This window comes from Nylanderia fulva, unplaced genomic scaffold (genome assembly GCF_048542155.1).
Source record: "Nylanderia fulva isolate GAGA-0341 unplaced genomic scaffold, ASM4854215v1 Scaffold1, whole genome shotgun sequence".
Lineage (NCBI taxonomy): Eukaryota > Metazoa > Arthropoda > Insecta > Hymenoptera > Formicidae > Nylanderia > Nylanderia fulva.
This window is the reverse complement of record NW_028189192.1, coordinates 9,390,117-9,403,802: the sequence shown is the minus strand read 5'-3', so window position 1 is coordinate 9,403,802 and position 13,686 is coordinate 9,390,117. Positions and strand designations below refer to the sequence as shown.

General features: G+C 30.3%; 3 protein-coding genes across 14 annotated transcripts in view; 1 reads left to right on the top strand and 2 right to left on the bottom strand.

Annotated features, from left to right (window-relative positions):
* Zip48C (Zinc/iron regulated transporter-related protein 48C) overlaps nucleotides 1-6,305 on the bottom strand; it is a 32,815-nt gene extending 26,510 nt beyond the window's left edge. Inside the window, exons 1-2 of one of the 2 annotated variants that reach the window (XM_029314452.2) lie at nucleotides 5,526-6,305; nucleotides 1,279-1,663 (exon numbers count right to left, since the gene is read on the bottom strand). In XM_029314452.2, coding sequence (XP_029170285.2) covers nucleotides 1,279-1,663; nucleotides 5,526-5,633 — 493 coding nt within the window. In that variant the 5' untranslated portion in view covers nucleotides 5,634-6,305. The remainder of the gene's footprint in view (nucleotides 1-1,278; nucleotides 1,664-5,525) is intronic. The other variant, XM_085481234.1, reaches the window with a different exon arrangement.
* LOC114939977 (putative Golgi apparatus membrane protein-like protein CG5021) lies at nucleotides 6,078-8,418 on the top strand. 5 transcript variants are annotated; one of them, XM_029314457.2, is made up of 7 exons: nucleotides 6,080-6,417; nucleotides 6,491-6,635; nucleotides 6,721-6,830; nucleotides 6,914-6,990; nucleotides 7,070-7,304; nucleotides 7,846-8,100; nucleotides 8,214-8,418. In XM_029314457.2, exons 4-7 carry the CDS (start codon nucleotides 6,926-6,928, stop codon nucleotides 8,277-8,279), a joined length of 621 nt encoding a protein of 206 aa, XP_029170290.2. In that variant the 5' UTR covers nucleotides 6,080-6,417; nucleotides 6,491-6,635; nucleotides 6,721-6,830; nucleotides 6,914-6,925; the 3' UTR covers nucleotides 8,280-8,418. The 5 variants fall into 5 exon arrangements, with proteins under 5 accessions (XP_029170286.2, XP_029170290.2, XP_085337373.1 ...); XM_085481247.1 differs by lacking the exon at nucleotides 6,721-6,830 and having other exon boundaries at nucleotides 6,491-6,660; XM_029314455.2 differs by lacking the exon at nucleotides 6,721-6,830 and having other exon boundaries at nucleotides 6,084-6,417.
* Nucleotides 8,419-8,509: 91 nt separating this feature from the next.
* Nucleotides 8,510-13,686, bottom strand: part of Lar (tyrosine-protein phosphatase Lar) — a 306,701-nt gene continuing 301,524 nt past the window's right edge. For all 7 annotated transcript variants that reach the window (XM_029314443.2, XM_029314434.2, XM_029314440.2 and 4 more), the window contains one exon: nucleotides 8,510-13,567. In XM_029314443.2, the coding sequence (XP_029170276.1) occupies nucleotides 13,499-13,567 (69 nt within the window). In that variant the 3' untranslated portion in view covers nucleotides 8,510-13,498. The remainder of the gene's footprint in view (nucleotides 13,568-13,686) is intronic.

Genomic DNA, 13,686 nt, shown 5'->3' with positions numbered 1-13,686 from the left:
ACAGATCCAAAATGTTTATTTTATTGATTTTTGTTTTATTTATATATTTAGATATGTATTATCAGAGATAATATTTTACGCGGACGTGCACTTTGTGTTAATAATATATGAGTTTATAGATTTAACATTTTTGATTCTGTCTTTTTTGTGTTGGTTCTCTGTCTTTGTTATTTGGATTTTGTTTTTGTCATTCACACTTTTAATCACACCACTCGTTCGAGATTTTAAATTTCAGTTTAAATGATGCATTTAACAGGCGGGTCGGATATTTCTATTTATAAGTTTATATTGAACCTGTGTGCTTAAGTCCTACGTATTTCTCTACGAATATCATGCATATGCTAATACAAAGCTTGGGATATTTTTAGACTAACGCATATATCAATTATTTATATTTCTATCAAATGTAACTTCTTACGAGGGAAAACATGTATAATATGTATCTCAATTTATACGAATAAGATATTTGTTTGGAATAAGCAATGATCTCTAATAAATTAATTTAAATAGTACATATAGGCATTTTAAATATATTCTATTTTAGATTTAAACTTAATTGATAATTTAATCAGCAAGTTCGATAAAAGTTAATAGAGAGATAAGGTTTCTCATTTCGATAAAAGTAATATATATCAGAGAGATAAGATAAAGTTTTAATGTCAATACATTCAATATACATTATTTGTGTTAATGTACTATTAATCATAATCATAATCATGTTTTGACAAATGTAATAGAACAACACGTATTAACACGTACAATATGTACAATATTATGGTTATATATAATATGATTATGATAAATGTAATAGCATTAACGCGTATAATATATATTTTGTATCTAAGAATCTCTATTGGGAAAAAGAATATTAGATCAAATCAAAATATTATAAGTCAAACTTTTGTCTATATTATGATGTTCTCATTAAGCAGTTTTACTATATTATTACTTTTTGGGTAAGCAGATTTTATCATGCTACATGCAAAGATTCCAACTATTGTATCTTAAGACAACTTTACGCTAAATGCGTCAATTCTCATAAAAATAGCACACAAAAAAATTTGAGAGAATGCTTATTCCTGAATAAAATAATGTTATATCTCTGCGATAAAGCAAAGAGGGGCGAGTGTATACGGACGTTTATATACATATACGGAGATATATGTATATACATATATATTTAGTATACGTGTCACACGAACTGATCCCATTTTCCAAGCCTATAGAAAGAGAGAAAGAGAAAAAAAACTGCGATTTTACAAGAAGAAAATGAGATACCATCGATAGTGGTCGATTCGACGCGAGTGTACATCTTTCCACTGGAAATTTGTACGTCGTTAAACAACGGATCATAATCATTGTCTAAGTCCTCGTCACTCTTTAGTTTCGCAATGTTGCGTCTTTGTTTCGTACCGACTGATTGCATAGCTAAAAGCACATTGGGGGACTGAATGCCGAGGGTAGATATCAACACGTCCGTCCCGTATACAAATGCCGCGCCGATGAGAAATCCAACTGCGACCGGCACGAACGCGTACTCGCCCTCAGCTCCATATGTCTTGCTCTCGGTTGCCATTTCGATTGCTGGTGCCAGCAATGACCAGTAACTTGCGGCCACCATCACGCCGGCAGCGAACCCCAGGCTGACATCGAGCAGCTTACGCTAACGGAAACAAATCGTTATAGATAGATAAGCGGTTCCTTAACTCGAAAACTTGGATGAAGAAGGTGAGAGAATGAATGAATTTCTGCATTTAATTCGTGCAGTCTTTTCGCGCTATTCAAAATTGATAGAAACCTCTTTCTTCTATAACTATTTTAAAAAATTAGAAATTTGATTGATCTTATGTCTTGAAATTCATTAACAGAGAACCTATTAGCATCAGCAATAATTTAAATTTTCTGTAGTATATATATATACATACATTAATTTCTTTTTGACTTTGCCAAGTTCAAGATGATTTGCAACCCTGATTTAGCTTTCGCTAAAACGTCAGAGGTGTGGTATACATGTGCTTACTTAGAACATACATGCATTAAGTTTGCGAGCGAATATCAAAAAAATTGTGTCAATATTGTGCAAGTAGCATGAGTTTTATCTCGTGTATCAGTGCGGTAAAATACGGCAGTGTTGACTATCTCTCGTATCAATCAAGTGCATGATATCAATTAAATAATCCGTAAAGTAAACGCCAAGATTTTTTCCAATATTAACAAGGAAATGTGTAAAGTAATTTTTTCCGATTTTCAATACAAACAGTTAAAAAATATAAAGATTATTCTCTAAATGCAGTTCAAAAAGGTAGAGATTCATTTTTTACACGTATAATATTAAAAATAATAAAAGAGAATTAATTCTTCAAAATTAAAAATGTTATATAAAAGAGAAGGAATGAAAATGTAATTAATATTATATACAAATTCTCTATCACATTAATTATGCTTCCTAATATACTAGGTAGATATACTAGACTTATCGTATCATCGATTAATGAGAAATTTCCTCGGAAACTCCTGAGGTTATTTGAAGACAATTTTTCCTCAGCAAAAATGTCGAAGCACCAATAATTTTTTAGTTATATATTTATGAGTGATTGAAGATAATTTTTCGCAAACTAAGCCTTGTGGAAATAAAAAAAATAACAAAACTACATTATTTAGTTAAGTGTTAAGTAGAAGTTACTTCAATAGAATTTTAATTTAATTGTTAGTTACGAAGATATACATATAATGACAAAAATTGGAACATACAAAAAATAATGACCTTCCTTGATATTTTCGCTGAGGAAAAATCGTCTTGAAATGACCTTAGGAATCTTCCATTAATGAGTGATGGTAAGTCTGGGACACTTTGTATATATGTGTTTAATTTTATATATAAACGCGCGCGTGCGCGTGTTATTATTATATTTATTGCTATAATTCATAAAGTTCACATTATAAAAATAGACATTATTTACTTAGATTGTGTTGATAATAATAAATTATTATAAATATTGATAGAAAATATATATCAGTCTTTGTGCATTAAAAAATTATTTGTTTGTAAATAGTAGCATATTTTTTATAAATATTTAATGCATATATATAATTTTTTCTTTCTCACGATGGTTTTTTACGTAATTTTCCTATTTTAATAAATTAAGCGACTTACTGGCAATGTAAATTAAAACACTTTTATTATTAACAGTTTAGTATTAATATATTCCCTACTGTTTAATTAAAAGTGAAATTTATTATGTGGTAGATAATGTCGAGCGATAATTATGTCGAGAATGCATACAATGCTAGTTTTCTTCTATATATGTTAGTATGTTTTACTTCCGCGAAAATTATATTCGATATCAGTTATATACGATACTAACAATAAGAGAAAAAGGTATATTTTTATCGTATTATCGAATCCAGATCAAAGACTAAGGAAAAGATAGCATAAAGTGATAATTTTAAAAATAAATAAAATCTACGACGTGTAATTATCATCATTCTAACACATAAATCATTGTAAATATATAAAGTGATATAATATAACTTTATGACACAATATACAAATTGAAGGAGTATTTCTGAAATCATTAAAAAATATTCTATAAATATGGATTCAGAATAAAACGATTATTTAGATTTATCTCGAGATTTACATACGTTATTACTACTGAAGAATATAATTTTTTACCAATTTAAGTGATTTTTAGATTTTGTTCCTTATTTACATGTTTATTTATTTTAAGTCAATTGTCAATTTTTCAATTTTTAATAATAAAATATTTTTCAAAAAATTATGCATTTAACGATGAATTTTAATATCTAGATAACCATTTACAAATTAAACTTACGCTTATTTATATGAAATTTTCTATTAACAATGACTTCAAAAATACTTTATATTACATCATAAAATATGTTGTATATTTACATATTTCTTTGTAAAAATTTGTTCCGTGTTAATTACTTATCTTCTTTAATTAATTCTTTTTCTTCCTTTTTTCCACAAATTAAAATTTTTCCGTATAGGAATGTAATATAAATCTTCTATTGATTTCATTTGGAAAGATATTTGATGAAAATTCCTAATTTATGCAGAGAAAAGAATGCAGTGAATAAAAAATTCGACGATACTGATGCAAATAAAGTAATATATAAATAAAATATACGCACGTGTCGAATTTCAGTCAATAATGCAACTTTTTCCAGACATCTACCTATGTGTAAAACTGAATTTCTGCATAGTTGTAAAAAAATCGTAGCTTAATAAATAAAATTATATCTATTATCTGAGATAACAATTAGCTAAATAACGAAAATAGAATTTATGGATGTCGATAAACTGTTGAATAGAAGAGGTATGTGTACAAGGAAATTTAATTAATAATATCTATACGTAAGATGCAAAGAGGGGCTGTCTCCTTTAAATCATCGATTAATTTTTCTGCACATACGCGTTATAGTGGCATCTCGTGCAAATAGGATCTGAACAGGCTTTAACAATGTGAAAGCGTCTGATACGAGCCGCTCTCGTAATACGCGCGCGAATTAAATCGCACGGAGGAAGCGGCGGATTACGCGAGCTAGTCGTCGTTACAGCGATTTCATTGAACTAACTCTAAATTTAAATGCGACGAAGAATCGGTTCAAAATAGTTCCGCTTACGCATATGGTCGGTATTTTTGCATTTGCTCTGAAATTCTGTTGCTCGATAATAATCGATGCTTAGCTAATAATTTACCGACGACTGACATTTGATATTTTGCATGCATCAGTATCGTCGAATTTCTTATTCGCTGCATTCATTTCTGCATAAATTAGGAATTTTCATCAAATATTTTTCCGAATGAAATCAATAGAAGATTTATATTACATTCCTATACGGAAAAATTTTAATCTGTGGAAGGAAGGAAGAAAAGAAATTAATTAAAGAAGATAAGTAATTAACATGTAGCTGACGTTTTATATTTTATGTGATAATATAAAATGCGATATTGAAGTAAAATCTTTCTTTATATAACATTCCTCTATATAGCATTTAAAAGTTAAATTAATTTCTTTGAATTTCCAACAATGTTCTTTTGTTTTACCAGCAATATTTTAAACTAAATTGTCAAGATTCACGCTTTTGATACAAGAAAAAAAGAGAGAAAAAATTAGAAAAATTATTTAAAAATATTTCTTATTTGTCGTAATTTTCTTTATAATTTTTACATTGAAAATAAGACAAATATATATAAAAAATACACAGAGAAAAAATATAGAATGTGCAATCAAAAGAATTCGTATTTAAATCACGGAAAAGTGCAGAATAAGTGCAGTTAAAAAGAAACAGAGTAAATGCTATCTTTCGAACGGCGAGTGTCCGCGCATCGCGAACGGATGCTCCGATAAGGTTAAGTTTACTCCGACAATCGGATCCGAGGAATTTGAACGACTGTCCCGAAGACGAGTCGCCTCGCACCAGGTCGGGGGATGTCAAAGCGTGCGAATATGACATGTCGCTTTGAAAGGCTCGTAGGATGCGAATGTTTACTTACCTGTTTGCCTCGAATGACGATGACAAGCGCGGCGCCGGCCGCGGTGAGGGCCCACGTGAACAGGGTTCCGAGGAGCGCCTGAGTGATCGGTGAATGATCCTTGAGCATCGCGTGTCACATCGGGCGAGAGCCGCTACGATTGACGCGTGGAGTGTGTCTTGCGGCGAACTGTGCGTTCGCGGACGCAAGAGCCGAACGGGAAGCGCGAGATCTCGGTCTACGTGCCGCACTCAGTCCCCCGCACTGCTTATCTCAACCACCGCGCGCACCACCGACATCGGGGGCCACCACTACCACCGTCGTAAGAATGTGCACAACACCACTACGCTCCAACCGTCCCGTTGTGACTTCCGTGAATCGAGACTTCCGAATATCGCAGGCGCGACCGAACACACACACACACACACAACTACACTTCACACACGCGCGGATCGGAGCATGCGTGCGCGAGCGAGACCATCTTCGATTTCTCCCTCGCGCGCCGACAAGCGGGGTTGGTCACGTCCGTGACGTCACGCGGTCACTGCGTTCGCGGCCAACTTCCGACATGTCGGCCAACGGATGGATCGCGCGCGACGTTCATACGTTACCGTGTACGTGTTAGTCGATCTGTCTCGGCGCCGCGTCTCGAGGTCTCGCGTACGAACCGGTTGTCAACGATGTCAAGGTACTTCCCTTGAGCCGATCGGTCACTGATTCGACGGTGAAAACGCCGGTACGCGAGCGTATTTTGAGAAAACGGAGCGGTTTTTTGCGCGCGCGACGTGACCTGCGGCGTTCGTCCGGACGGAAAGGAAGGCGCCACCGTCGACCCATAATAATGTATAGTACATAGAGAGCAGACGACGCACTCGAATTGAACTGTCAACGTACCAACATGGCGTCCGCAATGGTAGGTGTACGGCCCGATCTTTCGTACAATCGACCGCATAATTATGCTACATGTTTTTTTCCTTTTTTTTTAGTCCTAATGAGTCTTCCGAAGTATATTTGATTGTCTCGTATGCGAAATATAAGAGTCGTGTTTTGTTACGGAGGAGATCTCGAGAATAATTCTAGTTGGCGAGAGATTATCGGTGGAAAATCGTTCTGACATTCGCACACATTTCCGTATGTATATATTAGCGTAAAAAGGGTTCGTATATATGTATATATATATATGATAGTTATGTTCCGGTTCTAATTTGCCTTATAGAGCAAACGTGGATAAACGTTGTGTCTCCGGGCTTTAATTTCGTTCATTTGTATTTCTTTCGTTTTTCAAGAAATATTTTACGCTTCTTCATCCACATACATGCATAAGTGGTAATATGATGATAGTGAAGATATAACATGACAAATGTGTGCTTGATATATTTATTTAAAATGTTCTATGATCTCGTTTGTAGGTACCTTTGCTGATGGATGACGATGCAATTACTTTTGGGGAGGAAGAGGAGACTGGCCAAAATGCCAACAAACTCAAGTATGTATTATAAAGATATGTCTTTTAATTTGCAAGAATAGATGGTATCTTTGTAAAATTATATATAATTTCCTTCTAGACATCCATATGTTACACTGTTCCACTTGGCCTTTAGGATAGCAGCTATAGTAGTTTATATGCTTTGTGGTTGGTTTTCAAATAGCTTTATAGCGAGTTTTGTAACAGTGGTACTACTTTTATCAATGGATTTTTGGACCGTTAAGAATATCACGGGAAGATTAATGGTTGGCCTCAGATGGTGGAATTATGTGGATGATGATGGCAAGAGTCATTGGGTGTTTGAATCTAAAAAGGTTTGCTTGATATATATTTTATATATATTTTAAAATATATTTCGATTTGTTACTATAATAACAAGATTACTTGACTTTTATTAAATTTTGAATAATTAACAAAAAACTGCTATTTATATATAAAGAAAATATTTCTTCTGGTAGTGACCCTATAACTGCAATTAATTTATTTTTATATTTAAAGAAAATGTAAGCTTATATCATTTTATGTCACATATTATATTACACATTTTTTTGTCAAATGAATTATTATAAATTGTAATTCTTTGAATCATTACATTTTTTATTTGTCATGTTCTAACAACTGCTAATTTAAACAGATTGAATTCAAGGTTCATCAGCTGTCATATGTTTCTATACCCTTGACATTTTCTAAAATTACCATTATTGCTTATGCATATTATAAATAAATTATTACATAATGAATTTATGCTCCATTGCACAATTGTAGATATTTATTTAAATATAGCTGATATAAATTAGATTACATATAATTTTAATTTATATAGATCCAATGCCTGTTATGTACCCTGTGTTTCAGGGTGCACAACAGAACCGCATTAATGCAACAGAGGCTCGAATCTTTTGGTTGGCGTTAATCTTGTGTCCACTTTTTTGGTCTATATTATTCTTTGTTGCATTGTTTGGTTTTAAATTCAAGTGGCTTTTACTCGTCTGCATTGCCATTGTTTTGAATGGTGCAAATCTATATGGCTATGTTAAATGTAAAATGGGAAATGATAAAAACATTTCAGCAGCCACCAGTGATTTCATCAGAAAACAAGTGTTACAAAACGTATATATATTTATATATTATAAATATATATGTACACAATTTATATATGAAGATTTATCAAATAATTTGTTTTACATTTATATTTATTAAATTCTTATTCCATTTTGCTACAGGTTACTTCAATTATGGTCAGGAGTCCTCCAACGAATAATTCCAATCAACCAACTAATGTAATATAAATTTGTAAATTTATAAACACTAATGTGTGTCATCGCAAATTCATATATATGTCCGACAATTTAATAAATAGTTGTGTATATAATAATGTTAAACAGTATCTTTTAAGTATTCTATAAAATAAATCTTTATATATAATCATTCTATTATAATATTTTAATAGGATTTTAATGGGGTGTTTCCTGGGATGTCAAAGGAAATTAAAATGAACATTTATATTAGAAAAGCCAAGTTTACGTTAGTACTAGTTTATTAATGCCGCGAGGCAATACATAATGTACACGGTATTTTTCCTTGTCAACAGACTCTTCCTATTACACAATATTTATTTTGTATAGTTGTTAATTAGTAACATTGCATTTATCGTCAGTTTACCTCAGCCTGTTGTATTCTTTCTGGCAAGAAAGTATCACAAAATAATTTCCCATTCTTTCAACGATATTTAGTATTTGACTTATTCTTTGCTTTTTTAAATTCATATTCTTCGGATCTGCGACAGTCGCTTTACTGATTCATCTACAGATGAAATTGAGGCGATCTTATACACAGTAATAAACTCGCTATATATTGCACGGAGCTATATAAAGCAGCCGATCGTATTTTATTATATTATCAAAAGTGCTCCGAAGACACACGCGAGTTGTGTACGTTTTCAAGAAGAATACAACAAACCACATATTGCTATACATTTTAGGTCATAAAAAAATTATAGAGACTAACAATAATCATGCTACTAAAGTACAATTTATACGAAAGTTTTGGAATGATATAAAAAAACTTAGCAATATTACAATTATGTTATAAATGCACGAATATTGTGGACTTCTCTTTGTAACAGTAAATTTTAGTGATTAATGATAGATTAATAATACCAACTTATAACTAGTAGTATATTTATACAATAATTTAATTTCGTTTTTTTTTTTTTTGTAACATATTTTAGTCTGAAATTTTAAACATGAAGCCATTAAGAGAGTTGGCAAAATATATATATGTTGATAATAATTAATAATTACATTGAAATCTCTCAAAATTGAGTTCAGTTTTTTGCACAAAAATTCTGCCAAGTTTACTGCTATTAAAAACTTAATGTTTTACATTATTATTATTATTATTATTAGAAAAATGTTTAATGAAGATGAACGTTTAATGATTTATTACAGATGAATACCTATAATGATTTGAAAGTTATTTTTAGCAAAAGTCTTCAATTTCTCTTTTCCAGAATAATAAAACCAATGTGTACAGGGCGTTTGACTTTGAAAGTTTACGAGCTACCAATTTCTTTATCAAGAAATTTCAATTAGCAAATACAACTTCACCAAAATAAATAGTTTAAGTACTTTAACACTAGGTTGTAAATTTTTGAATAATTGTACAATGTATTGAAGAATCAGATAAAAGTATTTCAATGAAACTGAATTAATATTATTTACAGGTGAAGTCTTCCGATACATATAATTATACAACACATAATTGTTAAAATATTCATTCTTATTTTATGTGTCTTTAATATATTGTTTTGGGTTTTGTGTCTAAGTTTTCAGTCATATATTGTTGAGCTAATAAACATTATTCAGTCATACACCATGTATATAACATTTTATTAGCAATCTTCAAGAATGTGAATCAGTTGGGTGAGGTTTTAAATACCAATTGCAGTCTTTAAAATTATGCATAGAATCTGAGAAAAAAAGATAGATTTTCGAAAACTTTTTTGTTTTGTTAAAAAGTATTCATGATATAATTTGCATTAAAAAAAATGTTGATTAGGTATTTATATATTAAACTTAATTTTGACTAAAATAATGCATATATAAATTTGCATTTATAGGAAGAAACAAATAAATTATATGACAAATACTGTATAAATATACACTTTTTATTAAACAAAAAATACTTGAAGCTGCATGTTATGTAAATAGGTTATGGATATATTCTGAAGGCCAAATACTATCGAGATTCGAGATCGAGTTGTAAGAAAGGCTGCCAACATTATGAAAATTAACTTAACGTGAAACCACCGCGAAACGCGATAAGTGTCATTCATTTAAAATAAGTGTATCGTAAATTTAACTTGTTAATATTATGCAGTGAAATTTGAGACGTAAGGCAAATCGTAGAATTATTTTTATAACTAGTATTATCATTATTATTATTATTGTTACAAGTAGTAGTATAATTATTATCATTACATTATAAATTAGTGAAAAATGTCATGGTTTATAAATAGTTTAACAGGCAGTGAAAAATTTGATGTAATTATGTAATGATATTCGTGAATTTTAATGGTAATGAAATAAATTAGTACTTTTTCAAACACAAAAAATGTATAATATTAAATGCTATATGAGATGGCCCTCAGTTTATGAAAAAAAGTTGAAAAATATATATACTAGTAATAAAGCAATATCTTTTTAGTTTAATGCATCTTTCCAAATCATAAAATAAGATTTTACACACAAACTCTCAATGTATATAGAAGTTGAAACAATATAATAAACACTATTAAAAAAATAGTCCTTTAAATAATATCAAAAAAATGTAAAATTTGAATAAAAAGTATACAAAGAATTAAATATTATGAGTATAGACATGTACTGAGTAGATTACACATTCTTTTTTTCAATTAAAACTTAACGTGTAGTCTGGAAAATACCCATATGTTTTTAAATATCTTCATGTCTTTTATGCACAACACTCGCATCTCTTTATGATATTTATAATATATATCTATGTTATATATATTATTCATCATTTTATATATATATATATATATATATATATATCATTTTGTATATATTTATGTAATGTTGCTAATGACAGACGGTGCATTTATTTACAGATAGTCACAATTCCTGACCCTCGAACCACAGTAATTAATGAAAAAAGGAATATAAACTTGTACAATATCATGGAAATCATGGAACTGTCAACAAAATGTGATATTACATGCTGGATATCAGTATCGGGTATGTTTCATAGGTATAGAATATAGTTACAACCAAAAGAATGCCAAAAAACAAAATCTAATCCGATCAATAAAGTTTTTGAGCACTACACTGAGATAACATTCATATTTGTTATTACATTTACACTTTTTTAAATCAATAGTTTCTAAAGTGTATACATACAAGATGGTATATCGAACAATATTATACAAATTTAGAAGTACAGAAGATGTAAATAAGTGCACAATTATTGTCTTCATAGATTAAAGAGTTTGCAATTTTAAATTGCAATATACATAGTGAAAGTTTTTGCTATAAAATGAAAATGTTATGGTAAAAAAAATTAATTAGCTCTTTTTTAAAATCATTAGTGATAGAATTGACTATTAACTGTTATATATAAATGCAATAGCAGTATAAACACAATAAAAGTAGTATTAAGTACATTCATTTTGATTTTATAAAAACAATATGATTTTATATATAAAAACAAGGTGATTAACGAGTTCAATTTTATTAAATCACAAATGATTTTATAAGAAAAAATATTTTGATTTCTTACAAATTCACTAACATAGTAATTCTATGAAATCAAATATTTTATAAATTTGCAAAGTTAAATATTTTTACCATAACAGATATATTGTATAGCAATATTCCATTCAATATGCATTTTTGGCATTGATCTGGCATTTGAGAAAAGAAACGAATATTTTAAATATTGATAAATTTAATATATCATTAACAGATGTGATCCTGTATGAATTTAATTTTGATATATATTTGTACAATTATATACGAATAGAAAAATAAGCTAATATACGCAAAGATAAATAAATTTATAGTGCACTATCTATTTGAACATATTTAAAAGGCAATCAGAAATATTCAAGGTAGAAGCTACATTAGAACTTTGTACATAAAGGTATCGAGGGCTCGGAAGAACACTACACAAATTACACATACAGTGCTTCTATGTAAATTAGTTTTTTTTCTTTTATAGAAATGTGCACACAAATTCATTTGTGCACTTTTCATTGAATATAGGCACCGTTTCCTTTCATCCTTCTTTCACTCGAATCATTTTCATCATTTCCCTAATGGCATCGCTTAATCTAGTCTTAAAACAATTTTTTTCTTACGATCTATCTAACATTATTATAATAGGTAAAATGAGAAGATCCCTACTGTTCATAACGAGTACAGCATTAATAATTGTCAATTTGGCAGTATGGCAATTTTCTTGTCTCTTGTGAGCGGAAATTTTCATCTCTTTTTCTCTCTCTTTCTCTCTTGTAAAGCTAAAGAAAGTTATTTAGTTAATTTTTTTCATTCTGTTATTTTTTTTTCTACATCAGTAAGTACTCGAGTACGTAAAACGTATCATATACGGTTATTGTAGATTTTTATCTTCACATATGTATGTGTTTCATACATATGTGTAGTGCATTACTTTGTTTCTCACATACAGCATCACCATCAACCCTTTTATTCTTCTATGCAATCGCTACTGAAGGAAGCACTCTTATCTTCAATAAACGAGAAAGGTTTGATGTCTCAGTAAGAGGTACCCAGACATGTAATGCACTATATTTTATAAGTGAGAGAGATATGGTCGTAATATTTTCAGTCTATCTTAGAATTAGATTATCTAGATCTTAAAAAATGCTTTTGCGAATGATTGATTCGGTAATGAGATATGTTCCAATTTACTAATTCACGAATGTGAATCGCCTACGCGGTTCGTAATTTTGATTACATCATCGTACTTAACTGACCTTTCAATGTAAGAGGATCTGAAAATTAAAAAGTTCACTTTGTTCGCACAAAGGAAAGAACGTATATAGGACAATATACGACATCGTCGTTTATACAATCGCGCGTATTGTATGTATTTCTAAACGGCAGTTTTGACTCGCGTTTTAAAAACTGCGAGGGAACTTTCGAATCTAATTTCTAAAAAGAGATTATCTAAATTGATGAATGCTTCTCAGCACGATTCGGACATTTGTTATATCATCAAGAATGAAAATTTCCGGCATATTTGCATTTACTGTAACATCATTAACTAAACATTTCATCTCCTATGTTAACTGCCCACGACATTAGTAATCGCGTTACTATTGTATTTCTTCTTGGAAGGTACGAGTATGTCACACGATTTTATTGTACTAGACACGTCGTACTTTTGCTCTCTCAACATCTCTCTCGCCTCTTTGCCGGTCTCGCTTGTCTCTTGACAGATCTCTCTGTTCGCGAGTGTCGGCTTGTCAGTTGGCATAGTGATCAAAAGACCCTAAATATTCCAAACTGGCTCGATAACAAAACTGGTATTGATCCTGAAAAAAGAAAATTATTACAGACATTGTTTTTACGTGTATACACATGTATAAAATATATAATAGAATTTATATAACATAATATATATTATAGTAAAATAATAAAATATATATATAAT

Coding starts and splice junctions, on each gene's coding strand:
- LOC114939977 (XM_029314453.2), top strand. Junction 7,305..7,845: donor GGGTGTTTGAATCTAAAAAG/GTTTGCTTGATA, acceptor CCTGTGTTTCAG/GGTGCACAACAGAACCGCAT. Junction 8,101..8,213: donor GAAAACAAGTGTTACAAAAC/GTATATATATTT, acceptor ATTTTGCTACAG/GTTACTTCAATTATGGTCAG.